The following is a 19,280-nucleotide window of genomic DNA, read 5'->3' as shown; positions in this document are numbered from 1 at the left end:
CCAAAACAAGGGCAAAAGTGTTTGGAAAAGTAGATACGATGGAGACATATCAACTCCCCCAAGCTTAAACCCTTGCTTGTCCTCAAGCAATTCAGTTGACAAACTAAAAGAAAGAAAGAAAAACTTTTACAAACTCTCTTTGCTCTTGTTGTTGTAACTATGTCAAGCCAGCATTCAAGTTTTCAGCATAGATCATAACTAACCACACTTGCAATAATTCTCAGGTCTCATCATTACTCATATCATAGCATAATCAACTAGCAAGTCATAATAATAAATCTCGGATGACAACACTTTCTCAAAACAATCATAATATGATATAACAAGATGGTATCTCGCTAGCCCTTTCTGAGACCGCAAAACATAAATGCAGAGCACCTTTAAAGATCAAGGACTGACTAGACATTGTAATTCATGGTAAAAGAGATCCAATCATAGTCATACCCAACATAGATTAATAGTGATGAATGCAAATGACAGTTGTGCTCTCCAGCTAGTGCTTTTTAATAAGAGGGTGATGACTCAGCATAAAAGTAAATGGATAGGCCCTTCGCAGAGGGAAGCAGGGATTTGTAGAGGTGCCAGAGCTCGGTTTTGAAATAGAGATAAATTGTATTTTGAGCGGTATACTTCCATTGTCAACGTAACAACTAAGAGATGGCGATATATTCCATGCTAAACACATTATAGGCGGTTCAAACAGAATGGTAAAGTTTATACTCCCCCTCCACCAACAAGCATCAATCCATGGCTTGCTCGAAACAACGAGTGCCTCCAACATACATCAGGTCCCAGGGGGAGTTTTGTTTGCAATTAATTTTGATTTAGTTTGCATAAAGTATGGGACTGGGCATCCCAGTGACCAGCCATTTTCTCGTGAGTGAGGAGCGGAGTCCACTCCTCTTGAGAATAACCCGCCTAACACGGAAGATAAGGACAGCCTTTGTTCATACATGAGCTATTCGAGCATACAAAACAGAATACTTATTTGAAGGTTTAGAGTTTGGCACATACAAATTTACTTGGAACGGCAGGTAGATACCACATATAGGAAGGTATGGTGGACTCATCTGGAATAACTTTGGGGTTTAAGGGATTGGATGCACAAGCAGTATTCCCGCTTAGTACAGGTGAAGGCTAGCAAAAGACTGGGAAGCGACCAACTAGAGAGCGACAACAGCCATGTACATGCATTAAAATTAATAAACATTGGATGCAAGCATAAGTAGGATATAATCCACCATGAACATATATATCGTGAAGGCTATGTTGATTTTGTTTCAACTACATGCGTGAACATGTGCCAAGTCAAGTCACTTAAATCATTCAAAGGAGGATACCACCCTATCATACCACATCATCATCATCTCAATAGCATGTTGGCACACAAGGTAAACCATTATAACTCATAGCTAATCAAGCATGGCACAAACAACTATGATCTCTAATTGTCATTGAAAACATGTTTATTCATAATAAGCTGAATCAAGAACGACGGGCTCATCATATTTACAAAAACAAAAGAGGTCGAGTTCATACCAGCTTTTCTCATCTCGGTCAGTCCATCATATATCATCATACTTGCCTTTCACTTGCACGGCCGAACGGTGTGAATAATAATAATAGTGCACGTGCATTGGACTAAGCTGGAATCTGCGAGCATTCAATAAACAGGAGACGACAAGGCAATATGGGCTCTTTGGTTAATTCAACAATAATGCATATAAGAGCCACTTCAACAATTTAATTATGGTCTTCTCCTACTGACCCCCAAAGAAAAGAAAAGAAATAAAACTATTTACACGGGAAAGCTCCCAACAAGCAAAAGAAGAACGGGAAATATTTTTTGGTTTTCTTTTTAATTATTACTACTACAGCAGAGAAATAAACTAGTACTAATTTTTTGGTTTTTCTTAAGGTTTAACAAACACACAAGAAGAAAGCAGGAAAAGGAAAATAAACTAGCATGGATATTACAGTGAAAAAGTATGAGCACCAACATTTAGGAATGAGTGTGTGTGAATGTAAATGTAATGTCGGTGAGAAATACGTACTCCCCCAAGCTTAGGATTTTGGTCTAAGTTGGTCTATGGCCACGGCTGGCCTGGCGGATATCCATAATAATAGTTGTTGGGGTCGTACTGTGATGAGGAAGAATAGTTGGGATCATACTGATGTGCAGCGCTTATCGCCTGCTGAGCTGCAGCGTGGAGTCAGGCTGCCTCCGCTCTCCTCTCGTACTCTTCTGCCTCTTCTCTAGTAATAACATATCTTCCTTTTGTCTGTGAATCAAAGAAGGCAGGAGCAGGGAGAGTAATACAGAAAACACGTCGTTTATAAAAAATTAAGCGATATAAGAGAGGTGATTCAGGCCTCTCGACAAACTGGTGCGAAGCCATAGAGTTATAATCTAAATATGCAGGAGGCAACTCCATATCACCCTCACGAATGTCTATTTCAAGAAAATGAGCTAAGCGGGTTGCATAAATTCCTCCAAAGAAATCTCCATTATGTCTATTATGATGCAACCTACGAGCTACAATGGCTCCCATATGATAAGATTGGTCTCCTAACACAGCACTCCTAAGAATGCTAAGATCAGGGACACACATGTGACATGCTTCATCCTTAGCATTTATGCATCTACCAATGAAGAGAGCAAAATAATCTATAGAAGGAAAGTGAATGCTCCCTATGGTAGCCTGCGTTATGTCTCTGGATTCCCCTATAGTTATACTAGCAAGAAAGTTTCTAAATTCAGATTTAGGGGATCCCTAATACTACCCCATGATGGAAGTTCGCAAGCAGAAGTGAAATCCTCTAAGTCCATGGTATAAGATTTGTCATAAAGATCAAACATGACTGAATGAGAATTACGCGAAGATGAATACTCAAACCTCCTCACAAATGAACTTGTGAGATCATGATATTGGGGGCATTTGTTAGCCTCAAAATCCTCAAGACCGGCATTGCGCAAATATGATTTGAACTCTTCTTTAATTCCCACACGGTCCATAAAATTTTCCGACGGCCATTCGCAAGGCCGTACTGGAGCGTCTCTTGGTGGATCCTCGTCAGCATCGCGCATAGCAATCCTGGGTCCTTGCTTCTTAGAGGAACCACCTTGGAACATCTTCCTAAACATATTGCTTTTCTCTGAAAAATTCTGAAATTTTTAGTAACTTCAAACAAAAATGAACCAAACTCAATAAAACTGATAGCAACTACTCCTACAAGTGCCTAGAGCCTATATCAAGCATTAGAACTACTTGGAACCATATAAATTTGACATGCAAGCTCAAGAACATGGTCACCTATGCAACACAAATTTGCAAAGAATAAAGCACTAGAACAAAAACTAATTGGACCAATGGAGGAGTCACATACCAAGGAACAATCTCCCAAGCAGTTTTGAGAGAGGTGCTTTGAGCAAGGAGATCGAAAATCGCAACAAAAGTGGCTGGAACTCGTGCTTGAGTTGGTTTTTCGGGTTTGTGTGAGATAGAGGAAGAAGATGGGTGCTGGGATAAGTGGAGGAGGGCCACCGTGGGCCCATGAGGCAGGGGGCGCGCCCTATAGGGGGGGCGCCCACCACCCTCATGGCCAGGTGGCAGCTCCTCCCACGGTAATTTTTGCACAGTATATCCTCAAATATTCCCGAAAAATCATATTAAATTGGCATGGCATTCTGAGGACTTTTATTTTCGGGATATTTTTATATTGCACGGATAAGTTAGGAAATAGACAGAAAATACTATTTTTACTTTATTTAATATAAATAACAGAAAATATAGAGAGGGTACAAAAGTTTGTGCTTCTAGTTTCATCCATCTCATGCTCATCAAAAAGAATCCACTAACAAGGTTGATCAAGTCTTGTTAACAAACTCATTCCGATAATCATGAAACCGGAGAAATTTCGAATAACACTAAGTTACCTCAACGGGGATATGCACATCCCCAATAATAAGAATATCATATTTCTTCTTGATAGTAGGAAGAGGAAATTCAAAACCTCCAAATATAATTGATGGAATTTTTCCAATAGAGTTGATACTATGAACTTGAGGTTGTTTCCTCGGAAAGTGTACCGTATGCTTATTACCATTAACATGAAAAGTGACATTGCCTTTGTTGCAATCAATAACAGCCCCTGCAGTATTAAGAAAAGGTCTTCCAAGAATAATAGACATACTATCATCCTCGGGAATATCAAGTATAACAAAGTCCGTTAAAATAGTAATGTTTGCAACCACAACAGGCACATCCTGACAAATACCGACAGGTATAGCAGTTGATTTATCAGCTATTTTCAAAGATATTTCAGTAGGTGTCAACTTATTCAAGTTAAGTCTACGATATAAAGAGAGAGGCATAACACTAACACTGGCTCCAAGATCACATAAAGCAGTTTTAATATAATTTCTTTTAATGGAGCAAGGTATAGTAGGTACTCCGGGGTCTCCAAGTTTCTTTGGTATTCCACCCTTAAAAGTATAATTAGCAAGCATGGTGGAAATTTCAGCTTCCGGTATCTTTCTTTTATTAGTGATGATATCTTTCATATATTTAGCATAAGAATTTGTTTTGAGCACATCAGTTAATCTCATACGCAAAAAGATAGGCCTAATCATTTCAGCAAAGCGCTCAAAATCCTCATCATCCTTTTTCTTGGATGGTTTCGGAGGGAAAGGCATGGGCTTCTGAACCCAAGGTTCTCTTTCTTTACCATGTTTCCTAGCAACAAAGTCTCTTTTATCATAACGTTGATTCTTTGATTGTGGGTTATCAAGATCAACAGCAGGTTCAATTTCTAAATCATTGTCATTACTAGGTTGAGCATCATCATGAACATTATCATTAATATTTTTACTAGGTTCATGTTCATTACCAGATTGTGTTTCAGCATCAGACATAGAAATATCATTTGGATTATCAGGTGGTTCAGCAATAGGTTCACTAGAAGTTTGCACAGTTCTATCATTTTTCTTCTTCTTTTTAGAAGAACTAGGAACATCAATATTATTTCTTTGAGAATCTTGCTCGATTCTCTTTGGTGGCCTTCAGGATACAAAGGTTCCTGAGTCATTCTACCAGTTCTAGTAGCCACTCTAACAGCATAATCATTTCTCTTACTATTCATTTCATCAAGCACTTATTTTTGAGCTTTAAGTACTTGTTCTACTTGAGTGGTAACCATAGAAGCATGTTTGCTAATAATTTTAAGTTCACCTTTAATATCAGCCATATAATCACCCAAGCGTCTAATCATATAAGCATTTTCTTTTAATTGTCTACCAAAATAAGCATTGAAGTCGTCTTGCTTATACATAAAGTTATCAAACTCATCCAAGCATTGACTAGCAATTTTAGTAGGAGGAACTTCAGCTTTATCATATCTATAGAGAGAATTTACCTTTACTATCTGTGTCGGGATATCGGGATCAGGAGGTTCTTCAGTGAATACATAATTGAGATCATATGTTTCTTCAACAGGTGGTGAATTAAGACCATGTATTTCTTCAATAGGAGGTAAATTCTTAACGCCTTCAGCTTTAATACCTTTTTCTTTCATAGATTTCTTTGCCTCTTGCATATCTTCGGGACTGAGAAATAGAATACCTCTCTTCTTCGGAGTTGGTTTAGGAATAGGCTCGGTAATTGGAGCAGGAGATGTCTCAGGAGCTGGCTCAGGAGGTGCCCAATTATTTTCATTTGTCAACATATTATTCAATAGAATTTCAGCTTCATCCGCTGTTCTTTCCCTAAAAAGAGAACCAGCACAACTATCCAGGTAATCTCTGGAAGCATCGGTTAGTCCATTATAAAAGATATCAAGTATTTCAGGTTTCTTAAGAGGATGATCAGGCAAAGCATTAAGTAACTTGAGAAGCCTCCCCCAAGCTTGTGGGAGACTCTCTTCTTTAATTTGCACAAAGTTGTATATTTCCCTCAAAGCAGCTTGTTTCTTATGAGCAGGGAAATATTTAGCAGAGAAGTAATATATCATATCCTGGGGACTACGCATACAACCAGGATCAAGAGAATTAAACCATATCTTAGCATCACCCTTTAATGAGAACGGAAATATTTTGAGTAAATAGAGGTAACGTGATCTCTCATTATTAGTGAATAGGGCAGCTATATCATTTAACTTAGTAAGATGTGCCACAACAGTTTCAGATTCATAGCCATAAAACCGATCAGATTCAACCAAAGTAATTATATCAGGATCAACAGAGAATTCATAATCTTTATCAGGAACACATATAGGTGAAGTAGCAAAAGCAGGATCGGGTTTCATTCTATCTCTAAGTGATTCTTTGTTCCATTTAATTAATAACCTCTTAAGCTCATATCTATCTCTGCAAGCTAAAATAGCTAAAGAAGCATCTTGATCAAATAAATAACCCTCAGGAATAACAGGCATATTTTCATCATCACTATCATCATCGTATTCAGATTCAATAATTTCTCTTTCTCTAGCCCTAGCAATTTGTTCATCAAGAAATTCACTAAGGGGCACAGTAGTATCAGGCATAGAAGCAGTTTCATCATAAGTATCATGCATAGCAGAAGTGGCATCATCAATAACATGCGACATATCAGAACGAATAGCAGAAGCAGGTGTAGGTGTCACAAACTTACTCATAACAGAAGGTGAATCAAGTGTAGAGCTAGATGGCAGTTCCTTACCCCCCCCCCCTCGTAGTTGAGGGATAGATCTTGGTTTTTGGATCTCTCAAGTTCTTCATAGTGTCCAGCAGATATAAATCCCAAGTGACTCAAAGAATAGAGCTATGCTCCCCGGCAATGGCGCCAGAAATTAGTCTTGATAACCCACAAGTATAGGGGATCGCAACAGCTTTCAAGGGTAGAGTATTCAACCCAAATTTATTGATTCGACACAAGGGGAGCCAAAGAATATTCTCAAGTATTAGCAGCTGAGTTGTCAATTCAACCACACCTGGAAACTTAGTATCTGCAGCAAAGTGTTTAGTAGCAAAGTAATATAATAGTGGTGGTAGCGGCAACAAAAGTAAAGACAGCAAAAGTAATGTTTTTAGTATTTTGTAGTGATTGTAACAGTAGCAACGGAAAAGTAAATAAGCGAGAACCAGTATATGGAAAACTCGTAGGCACCGGATTAGTGATGGATAATTATGCCGGATGCGGTTCATCATGTAACAGTCATAACATAGGATGACACAGAACTAGCTCCAATTCATCAATGTAATGTAGGCATGTATTCCGTATATAGTCATATGTGCTTATGGAAAAGAACTTGCATGACATCTTTTGTCCTACCCTCCCCTGGCAGCGGGGTCCTATTGGAAACTAAGGGATATTAAGGCCTCCTTTTAATAGAGAACCGGAACAAAGCATTAGCACATAGTGAATACATGAACTCCTCAAACTATGGTCATCACCGGGAGTGGTCCCGATTATTGCCACTTCGGGGTTGCCGGATCATAACACATAGTGGGTGACTATAGACTTGCAAGATAGGATCAAGAACTCACATATATTCATGGAAACATAATAGGTTCAGATCTGAAATCATGGCACTCGGGCCCTAGTGACAAGCATTAAGCATAGCAAAGTCATAGCAACATCAATCTCAGAACATAATGGATACTAGGGATCAAACCCTAACAAAACTAACTCGATTACATGATAAATCTCATCCAACCCATCACCATCCAGCAAGTCTACGATGGAATTACTCACGCACGGCGGTGAGCATCATGAAATTGGTGATGGAGGATGGTTGATGATGACGACGGCGACGAATCCCTCTCTCCGAAGCCCCGAACGGAGTCCAGATTAGCCCTCCCGAGAGGTTTTAGGCCTTGGTGGCGGCTCCGAATCGTAAAACGCGGTGATTTCTTCTCTCTGATTTTTTTCTCTCCAAAAGCAAATATATAGAGTTGGTTGGCGTCGGAGGGTCAACAGGGGGCCCACGAGGTAGGGGGGTGCGCCCTAGGGGGGCGCCCCCCACCCTCGTGAGAAGGGTGTGGGACCCCTGGTCTTCATATTTGGCGAGGATTTTTTATTATTTTTTCTAAGACCTCCCGTGGAGTTTCAGGTCATTCCGAGAATATTTGTTTTCTGCACATAAAACAACATCATGGTAATTCTGCTGAAAACAGCGTCAGTCCGGGTTAGTTCCATTCAAATCATACAAGTTAGAGCCCAAAACAAGGGCAAAAGTGTTTGGAAAAGTAGATACGACGGAGACGTATCACTTGACACCTTGATCTCCATCGAAACATTGTTGTCGTCGCGCCAACTATTCTTCTACGACTATCGCTACCGCTTAGTGATAAAGTAAAACAATTATATGGCGATTGCATTTCATACAATAAAGCGACAATCATATGGCTCCTGCCAGTTGCCGATAACTGTGTTACAAAACATGATCATCTCATACAATAAAATTTAGTATCATTTCTTGACCATATCACATCACAACATGCCCTGCAAAACAAGTTAGACGTCCTCTACTTTGTCGTTGCAAGTTTTATGTGGCTGTTACGGGCTGAGCAAGAACCGTTCGTACCTACGCATCAAAAACCACAACGCGGTATAGTGATTGCTTTTAGATCTTCAGAAAGAACCCTGTTCATTGAATCCGATTCAACTAAAGTTGGAGAAACAGACACCCACTAGCCACCTGTGTGCGAAGCACGTCGGTAGAACCAGTCTCGCGTAATCGTACGCGTAATGTCGGTCTGAGCCGCTTCATCCAACAATGCCGCTGAATCAAGAATCAACTAGTGGCGGCAAGCAATATGTATATATCCACGCCCACAAATCCTTTGTGTTCTACTCATGCATATAACATCTACGCATAAACCTGGCTCGGATGCCACTGTTGGGGAACGTAGTAATTTCAAAAAAATCCTACGCACACGCAAGATCATGGTGATGCATAGCAACGAGAGGGGAGAGTATCGTCTACGTACCCTCGTAGACCGTAAGTGGAAGCGTTATGACAACCCGATTGATGTAGTCGTACGTCTTCACGATCGACCGATCTAGCACCGAAGGTACAGCATCTCCGCGATCTACACACGTTCAGCTCGGTGACGTCCCGCGAACACACGATCCAGTAGAGCTTCGAGGGAGAGTTTCGTCAGCACAACGGCGTGCTGTGATGATGATGCTACCGGAACAGGGCTTCGCCTAAGCACCGCTACGATATAACCGAGGTGGATTATGGTGGAGGGGGGCACCGCACACGGCTAAAAGATCAATGATCAACTTGTGTGTCTATGGGGTAACCCCTGGCCACGTATATAAAGGCTGGAGGGAGGAGGAGGCCGGCCCTCTACTATGGCGCACCCTGGGGAGTCCTACTCCCACCGGGAGTAGGATTCCCCCCTTCCAAGGAGTAGGAGTAGGAGAGAAGGAAGGAGGGGGCGCCGCCCCTTCCCCTAGTCCAATTCGGACTAGGCCTTGGGGGGCACGTGGCCTGCCCCAGGAAGCCCCTCTTTATCTCCCCTGAAGTCCAATAAGGCACATATACTCCCCGGCGAATTCCCGTAACTCTCTGGTACTCCGATAAATATCCGAACCACTCAGAACCTTTCCGATGTCCGAATATAGCCTTCCAATATATCGATCTTTATGTCTCTAACATTTCGAGACTCCTCGTCATGTCCCTGATCTCACCCTGGACTCCGAACAACCTTCGGTACATCAAAACACATAAACTCATAATACCGATCGTCACCGAACGTTAAGCGTGCGGACCCTACGGGTTCGAGAACTATGTAGACATGACCAGACTCATTTCCGGTCAATAACCAATAGAGGAACCTGGATGCTCATATTGGCTCCCACATATTCTACGAAGATCTTTATCGATCAAACCGCGTAACAACATATGTCGTTCCCTTTGTCATCGGTGTGTTACTTGCCCGAGATTCGATCGTCGGTATCTCAATACCTAGTTTAATCTTGTTACCGGCAAGTCTCGTTACTCGTTCCATAATGCATCATCCCGCAACTAACTCATTAGTCACATTGCTTGCAAGGTTTATAGTGATGTGCATTACCGAGAGGGCCCAGAGATACCTCTCCGACAATCGGAGTGACAAATCCTAATCTCGATCTATGCCAACTCAACAAGTACCATCAAAGACACCTGTAGAGCACCTTTATAATCACCCAGTTACGCTGTGACGTTTGGTAGCACACAAAGTGTTCCTCCGGTATTCGGGAGTTGCATGATCTCATAGTCAGAGGAACATGTATAAGTCATGAAGAAAGCAGTAGCAACAAACTAAACGATCATCGTGCTAAGCTGAAGGAATGGGTCAAGTCAATCACATCATTCTCTAATAATGTGATCCTGTTAATCAAATGACAACTCATGTCTATGGCTAGGAAACTTAACCATCTTTGATTCAATGAGCTAGTCAAGTAGAGGCATACTAGTGACACTCTGTTTGTCTATGTATTCACACATGTACTAAGTTTCCGGTTAATACAATTCTAGCATGAATAATAAACATTTATCATGATATAAGGAAATAAATAATAACTTTATTATTGCCTCTAAGGCATATTTCCTTCACATTTCGGTCGCACACAAGTTGTCGTCTTGTGTGAAGTGACTGTCCAAAAATCCGTAGATATTTTTATTGTCCCGTGAAACAAATATACCAGTGGTGAAAGAGTTGATGATTGCTGCAAGAATAATAAATAACTTGAAAGTAAATAACATAAACTAAAGCAGCTGAAAGAAAACGGTTGTTGTCTACAATAGAGAGGTTAGGTGCAGAGAAACTTCAGATCAGGTGTGCCAGTGCGACAATAATACCAGTTCCTTTGTATTATGATTCTAGCATGTAGATTTTTTGTTTGTAGGCGGTTCACCCTTGAATGGTCAAACTCCTCCATCCCTGAATTGTTCTTCCATATCGTCCTGCTTCAACATTGCCATAACATTGTCGTTTCCGCAATTAAGGTCATAAGACCAAAACAACACACTGAGTGTCGTGGATCCCCATTATTCTCTTCTTCGCTTCTCATAGATAACAACACCTGTCACCTGAAGGTTACAAATTGGCTAAACAATATATCTTCATGCGTAGGTCCTCAGATTATGTTGGCTTTCAGTTGGACAACATACACTATGTTCACCATAAATAAACAACTTACTAACAAGCGGGATCCACGTGTTCGAGACCTGAAGGCCACCCTTTTCATGTATTGATAGGTAGGGTCCACGTGTCATAGACACATAAAAAATTTCAAGTAAATTTTTTGAGGGGGTTCTCACTAGAGGCTCTCATTTCCACCCTTCCTTTCTCTCCCTCACCCCCCTCTTTTCTCGAGAGTCTCCACAACTGCCTCAGATCCCCTCCCCTACTCCTCAGGCGGCCTCACCGGTCGAAGGAGGGGTGGGAGAGGAGGTCAGGCCCCACTTGTTCATAGTAGATTTAGGTGTAGGAATTGATCTAGGATTGCCTTTGGGCTGTTTGGCATGATGCCGAATATTTGTAGCCTGCCGCTGCTTTTGTGCAGCATGTGGTGGTCGTCGGAAGCTTCTCTTTTCTTTCTCCATGGTGGGAATGGAGCAGCAGGGATGAATCTGACAAGATCTGTCACAATAAGCACAAGGTCGCCCAGATCGACTCATTTTGGTGGTCACCTCTCGTCTTCTTTGTAGTCGTGGTGACGGAGTAACAAGGGGTAAGAGGTTCAGCCTAATGCACGATAACTCTGCAATTACTGTTAAGGGACCACCTTCCTGATCAAGGTCGCAAATCAATCTCTGATAAATCAATTTTAAATAAATACCAATATCTAATATGAATGTTGGAGATATCGCTTATCAAAAATTCATTGGTTGACCTGAGATAAGGGGTAAATCAGCAGATTTATCTTATTGTTCACACACCTGGAAGCGATAAATCAGCCGGTTTATTGTAATATCGGCCGATATCTGCCGTTCACTAAGAGAGGGTGGCAAGCGAACGCCATTTAATGGCAGTTTTAGTTGTGAAGAAAAATCAAACGACCACAGTTTTAAACCAAAAAATTGCATTTTTTGAAGAAATTGTCATGTCGCTCCCAAAAGACTGCCACCCTCTTGCAACTAAAAATGACACAAAAAACGTTCGCGCCTGTCACCCTCCCAGGCGAACGTTCGCTGGCTACGAGCGTCCTAGTTCATTAATCAGAATTGGTGCGGATATTTACATCCATAGCAACGTGCAGACAATTTCCTCGTGGTTGACTCAAAATATTTACATCCATAGCAAGTTGACTCAAAAGGAAAACACGTGAACGCCTACCTCTTGATCGATACTACTACTATTACGTAGTTTCGTCAAAACCGTAAACGGGTCTGTTTTATGGCGCATCTAGATGTGCCCTAGTTGTATGACTAATTGACCCAATCAAATATATAACAAAAAAAAGGAAAAAAAATACCCACACAAATCTCAGTGTAAAATCAAGGCACATCTAGACGCAGTAGAATTTCCCGTTTCTTAATGCCCACCAACAACGAAGATTGCCATCGTCGTTATCATGCTTACGCGATAACGACCGATCGGAACTTTGCTCCCAACATTTTCCATCCCCCCGCGACATCCACGAGACACCGACTGCATGCTCTCCCTCCAGACTCCAGTCCTCGTTAGCACAGGAGAAATGCAAGAATGGAATCGCTAGCATGGTGCCGCCAACGACCGGCGGCAACCCATCCTACTTGCCTCCGGTGCCGTCACCCGTTCAGCCGTGGACCAGGCTCGCTAGACTAGCAGCGGACGTGCTTATTGGGAAAGACCGTACGTGAATGAAGCTGGCTCGCCTCCTCCTCGCGCCAAGAAGGCACGCACAAAAGAAGAACCACACGAGCACGCCGACCGCGGGGCAAACGAGCAAGCTCCCGTGCACGGGGAGGGAGCTGGCACCGTACGCCCTCGCGAAGCTCCACAAGACCGACTCCCTGTTCACCATGGCCGCCGCCGCCCACAGCCACCGGCTGCTGCCGGACGATGACGGCGACGACGCGTCCGCCCACTGCGCCGGCCCGGGCGCGATCCACACCAGCGCTATCAGCGACAGCAGCATGGTCGCGGACAGCCCCCTCGACCGCTTCAGCTGCTCCTGCCGCCGGGTCATGCCGACGTGGCCGCCGCAGCGGTGAGGCAGGAGGTGGGACGGCGCGCGGCTACCTGCGAGTGCCGTCGCCAGCAGCAAGCCGAGCTCCACCAGGACCAGCGACACGGAGAAGGACATCACCACGGCGATCCCGAACGCCAGCAGCGCCCTCGGCATCTGCCGGGCCGACGAGACGCCGACGTCGAGGAAGCCGCGCTGCACGTACTGGGACATGCGCCCCATGCCGGACGCGAAGACCTTGGCGACCAGCGCGCTGACGACCGCGCGGGGGAGAGGCTCCGTCGGCCTCGCCAGCAGCTCCCGCCATATCGCGCACTCCTTCCACCGGTTACGTCTCACCGACGTCGCCACCGTCTCTTCGATGCCATCGCGCGGTGCTGTGCCGTGCTCGGCTTTTATCTCAAGCCAACGGAGCTCTGCCTCCTCCAGCGTCGCGGACGTCCTGGAGAGCACGCGCCGGGCCTTGGTCATCTGGTCCCTGGCCACGAGCCACCGGGGCGACTCCGGCATGAGAAGGGCGGCGAAGCTGAGCGAGGCCGGAACGGCCGTTCCGGAGACTATGGTCAGCCACCAGGCGAGGTGCGCCGGGAGCTTCACGAAGCCCGTGGAGTAGCAGAGGGAACCGAGGATGCAGCCGAGGTACACGAAGCCGTCCGGGTGGGAGGTGAGGGCGCCGCGCAGCGAGGAGGGGCAGAGCTCGGCGACGTACGCCGGGACGATCATGAGCGCCTGGCCCATGCCGATGCCGTTGATGAAGACACCGACCGTGAACGCCGCGGGGCCAGCGGCGAGCCCCCTGGTGAGCGCGCCGACGCAGAGCACCACGGCCGACAGGAGGACAGTGCGGCGGTCACCGATGAGGCACTGCGCCACCATGGCGGTGAGCGCGCCCACGAGGGAGGAGAGCACCACGACGCACGCCAGGAGCCTCAGGTCGGCGTCCGCGAGCACGGCCGTGCTGCTCACCATGGCCAGGTCTGCGTCGACACGTGCTTGCAAATTGAGCAGTGTGGCAATGGACAACACGGAGCCATATACACTTGCATGCGTGTGAGTTCATTCTCACCGTAGCCCAAGAAGATGGGCGTCGCAGTCGAGAGCACGGCGGTGGCAAATGCATACTTGTTTACAGGGCGCCTTCCGTGCTTCGCCATCTTCGGGGAACCAGGCCAACTCCGGCGATCTTTCCGTCAGGCACTCTGCACATTGGTGGTGATCACGTAACAAGATGAGGTCAAGAAGTGTGAGCCGCGTGGAAATTGTTAATTGAACAACTCATTCCGGCGTGCCGCGCCGTGCATGCCACCTTCACCTATACTATTTCAAAAAAGGAATCACCTCTTCACAACGAATTGGATCCAAAGAAAGAAAGCAAGAAAGAGAGGCGAATGCCGGACCTGCAGGTTGGCATTTGCCTACGAACCTGAGTAAGATAAACCGATCAGCATTTCAGCGGCGAGAGAAGAATCCCTCGACTCCAATCCTCTTCATTCCCGCAGAATGAACCCCTCCACACGAATCCTCCTTTAGGCATCACGCACGGACGCACGGTGGATTCCTGGCGTCCTTGCGCCAAAGACACGAGCTCGAAGGCAAGGATCTGTCTGGGAAGGTGGAGTTCCGACCTTTCTCATCTCCCCTCCATGACTGACGCAGTTGCACTAATCTAAACCGCCATGCAACAAACTCATACCGAAACTTCTTTTAACAAACTCCTCCGGAAACCAAGTATCACACGCCCAAGAAACCCCCTCCCACTCTCCCAAGTGGTTGATTATTACTCCCTGGAGTAAGGGTAGTAACAACTACCTTAACAACCCTAATTACCAGGAGCAAGTGTAGGCTGAGAAGGTCCAGTGACCAGTAAAACCAGACCGGGTCAGAGATAGTATTGTACTGTATGCCGTAAACAATTGTACTCCACATAAGCAAGGAAGATTTAAAAAGATGCATCACCTAAAAATAACCTGGGTCGCTGCTTTGGGGATTGATCTTCTGAAGTTGACCAGATCCCCACATGCGCGACGTTCTTGATCTCAGTATTAATCTGCAATCCTCCACTTGGATGATTTTGCGCCAAATGGGAACGAGTGCCAAAGGACAGCGCCCTATGGCCCATTGTAAATTTTGAGTCAGTAGATTGTCGCAAAGACGACTAGGACCAACCGAACGCAATTAAATCAAATATGCAAAGCAAATTATAACCGGATATAAAATGGAATAATTCCAATGGCCTGAGGCCCCGAGAAACACAGATTAGCAGTCCAATGGCATGACCTCCATATAACTTAAACTCCACCAAGTACAATGGTAAGAGGTATAACAAGCATCACAAGAGTACCAGCTATCTCATTCAGTTCTAATTTTAAACCGACAACCAACTGCATATGACAGCCCTGTTCATGGTCACTATAAGCATAGCACCAATCTACTCAGAAGAGACCGGCGTTTGAGGCTGTCCTGATGATCTGGAACAGAGCTGCATGGAGAAAAGAGTCGACAAGACAATCAGTTCATAAATCTATGCCCAAGGAATTTGAAGTAACTGTTGATGTTATTGACGAAGACCCAAATAGCAGCAGGGTTTATCACTTCCAGAGTGAAATAACTGTCAATAGTTTCCTTTGCTTGATCATTTCAGAACTCTTTAATGTGATTCAGAAGTTCTATGATATTTACAAAAATAAATTATTGCTTTGCATCAGATTAGATAGTAGCTAATGCCCCATGGATGGTAATATTAGCTTTCAATAACCCACCAGTAGCAAACCATGGGACCATACGTGAATCGATCAGAACAGGGTTATAGTTTCAACATTTTTAAATACAAAGCAATGGTGTAGATTGTCACTACTGCCATGCTGCTTTAAGATTGCAAGTTCTGTTCTCTACAGAGATAGCAGTTTACCACAACGCTACCAGTTCTGCCTCTACTTAACATAGCAGTTTAGCACAATCAAATTTCCATAAAACACAAGAGCTCTGTGCACTTGATAAAAAAAATTGCATGTTACTCCCTCCGTCCCATATTAGTTTCGCTGAAATGAATGTATCTAACATATTTCAGTACTAGATACATCCGTTTGAGCGACAACTATTATGGGACAGAGGGACTATTTTCCTACGAGTAAGAACTTATCAGGATTGTGTTTAATTTGGTCCAGTTATTTGAAGAAAATTGTTCAGAGATGTTATGGTTGGTAAGCTGACATACCAAACAACTGGAGTGTACGATCAACAACTCAAACATAACAACATAAATGCAGAAACTTACATGACCCAACAACAACAAAGACAAAAAATCCAAGCACGATAGGTCCAACAGGATAATCATTTGCTTTCTTGACTGTCTCGGGAACAGAACCCCTCTTCGTGATATTCTTCTCAAATACTGCAATTTTCCTATCAGCAACACGTCTTGAGGTAGTCTGCACAAAAAAACAGTAAAAAGGTAGCACATAAGCATTGTTTATTTTGGATATTGAGTCAACGAAATAACATTCATAATGATGTTAAATAGTTTCAAGAACAACACACTAATTCCATACTCGATGCCAGTAATGCTGAACAGTACAGACTGCACCTTTTAGCCATACAGCAAAGACTAATCAAGCTAAGCCCTATGATGCCATCACGAGCTAACTGAAGTCCATTTGCGTCCTATTTTCGATGGTTTGGGTGTTACCCATTCTTTGCTTCTCATTTGGGTAGATGATTTATCCAAATTTGCCAAGGGGATGGAGTTTGATTTGTCCGTTAGGAAGAACGTAACAGGTATGGACGAGCAAGGTAGACTTCTAGAATTGACTCGTAAATATAGTAAAATTGTAAAGTTAAGGTTTACTCAATGAACTATGACATTTGTTCCTTTTGCTAGATCTATTATTATACAGTTAACAAAAGCAATGACAAAACAAAAGCAATGACAAGGCTCGTGGGGAAAATATAGAAATAGGCCAGAATCACATAGAAAAAAAACATCTAGCTCTCAATTTAATAAACTCTAATTATTAAGAGAAATCACTAATTGTTAGATCTTAATTCAAAATATAAGAGTCCTAATACTCTCTCAATGAGCCAAAAATATTCTGTGGTGGCAAGCGCCAAAATCAAGAGAAGCAAGTGAGGAAAGGAGTACATAATAAAATTGCTTGATATCATTGACCAAATAAGATGGCTAACCCACAGAAATGCGATCAAACTTCTAGGTTTCTTTAGATTCTGAAATACACAAATGTCACCTTTCAACAAAAAAGTGCAAGTGAACCCACTTGCAGTTTGTCATTTTCCAAATGCGAGCTAAATACCCATGCATTGATAGGAACATCAAATTAGATTACCCAATAATAAGTTATTTTTCTTACGGATCAACACATTAGCCCCAACATGCAACGAAACCGTGATGCTAAAATTAGCCTATGCAGTACCCTCATCAGTTACTACTGTATATTAGTAGTGGCAGTTGCGGGTAATTATATTCTAACTTTGGCAGTAGAAAAGATCATCATCTCAGCCGTTAGTAACAGATCTAAAGGCTCACATCAGGAGCGACCAAGGAGGTGAACCGTCCGTCCCCGCCGAGTAATGATATTGCAAAAACTCGTCCAAAATAGGCATAGATCATTAATAATCTGGAACCATTCAACCCCTGGCACACTACTTAGGAGTATATACTAAAGTATAAACTTGAAACTTTGCTAGGGTGCAATAAAAGACATGTTACCACACATAACAGAAACCAACAATCTAAATTGCAGGAAGCCACGCAAACGTATGCATAGCACAAACTGCATATACAGACGCAGATCTTCAAGCAAAACTTGCATATCTTTTTTTAATTGAAAATATAACTTGTATCCACGAACACCTCCACAAATACAGTGCTAAGATTTCTTCGCGTGATATTGACGAGATTTAAAGCATAGACAAGAGTTAATACAAAGAACTCGCTAGAAAGTGCATCCTACGAAAAGCGTGCATCCTTTGAAAAAGTTAGATCCTCCTAAAGCGAATGTTCTTTTCTTCCACACACAAGAGAATCTACATATACAATACAATACCCCAGTCAAGGTCCTGTCCAAGAAAAAGCCAAAGATAAACCGTCGATTCATCCAATCGGACAACAAAACACGCGGGGCTAGCCTCCTGAAAAGGGCCACGGTCGAACGGCACGCCGGATCTGCCACAACAGCTCCCCGACTAAACGCCGACACTCGCAGACAGATTCCTCTCGACAGAACCGAGCAGAACAGGCAACGCTACGGACGGGGAGACGGGGAAGGGGGAGGCGGAGGCGGGATGACTAACCATGGCGACGGCGACGGCGACGACGGGAACGTCGGCGGGTCTCCGACAGCCGGGACGCGGCTGAAGACGGGGAGAGGGTCAGAGGAGTGGAGGGGGGCCCTGCGGAGGAATTGGGAGACGGCGACGGCTGGGTCTGAAAGCGAGGGGCGTCCGAGACCACCGGTCGGTCGGCCTTTTATTACGCGCGCCGGGGCTGGACCGCTCTCGCGTTTCCCGTGGGCTACCTGCGGCGGCCGACTCGTGCAAGGCGTGACGCGTCGTCACGGCGATCGACAGATAAGGTCGAAATGAATGCCCGAGATATCCTTCCTTTGCTGCTGTAGCGCTTCGTCCGAAGTCTGGTGCCGCTCGGGTCGTATTTTGATTCTGTGCCTCGTTTTGGTGCTTCAAAGATGGCAGGGGGCATATGTGGCCATGTGGTCCTCGGTGCGCGGAACGCGTGCGACAGCCGGCGTTTCCCGATCCGACCGGGCATTGCAACCCCCCCTGTCTCTGGTCCGTTCTTGGGCAAGACAGGCGAGAGAGAGGGTGCCGCACCCTTCCTTCGGCTACAAATATTTTCCTTATACTCCCTCTGTTTCCAAATATATGTTTTCTTAGAGATTTCAACAAGGGACTATATACAAAATAAAATGAGTAAATCTACACTTTAAAACATGTCTATATGTTTTTTTTCTTGGGTTTGTTGAGCTGTGCCCTCAACAGAACCTTCGTACTTATTTGTGAGACTTAGGTGTGTGTGTTTGAACTAGCCTTGTATGTGTGCTCTATGGCGGTTTGCTTTATTTATAAAGTGGGACGAAAACCTTTTTTTGATAAACATGTCTA

At 44.0% G+C, this 19,280-nt stretch overlaps 1 protein-coding gene across 2 annotated transcripts; it reads right to left on the bottom strand.

The window, feature by feature from the left end:
- Positions 1 to 12,228: 12,228 nt before the first annotated feature.
- LOC125536541 (putative polyol transporter 1) lies at positions 12,229 to 18,804 on the bottom strand. Of its 2 annotated transcripts, none has more exons than XM_048699773.2 (5): positions 18,453 to 18,804; positions 16,420 to 16,573; positions 14,569 to 15,624; positions 14,212 to 14,344; positions 12,229 to 14,122 (listed from the first exon to the last, which is right to left on the bottom strand). In XM_048699773.2, the coding sequence occupies exons 4-5, from the start codon at positions 14,297 to 14,299 to the stop codon at positions 12,753 to 12,755; spliced, it is 1,458 nt and encodes a 485-aa protein (XP_048555730.1). In that variant the 5' UTR covers positions 14,300 to 14,344; positions 14,569 to 15,624; positions 16,420 to 16,573; positions 18,453 to 18,804; the 3' UTR covers positions 12,229 to 12,752. The 2 variants fall into 2 exon arrangements, with proteins under 2 accessions (XP_048555730.1, XP_048555731.1); XM_048699774.2 differs by having other exon boundaries at positions 15,102 to 15,624; positions 18,453 to 18,800.
- Positions 18,805 to 19,280: the final 476 nt, after the last annotated feature.

The sequence above is a fragment of the Triticum urartu genome, chromosome 2A, assembly GCF_056163025.1.
Source record: "Triticum urartu cultivar PI428250 chromosome 2A, HENAU_Tu73, whole genome shotgun sequence".
NCBI lineage: Eukaryota > Viridiplantae > Streptophyta > Magnoliopsida > Poales > Poaceae > Triticum > Triticum urartu.
This window is presented reverse-complemented; position numbering and strand designations above follow the sequence as displayed.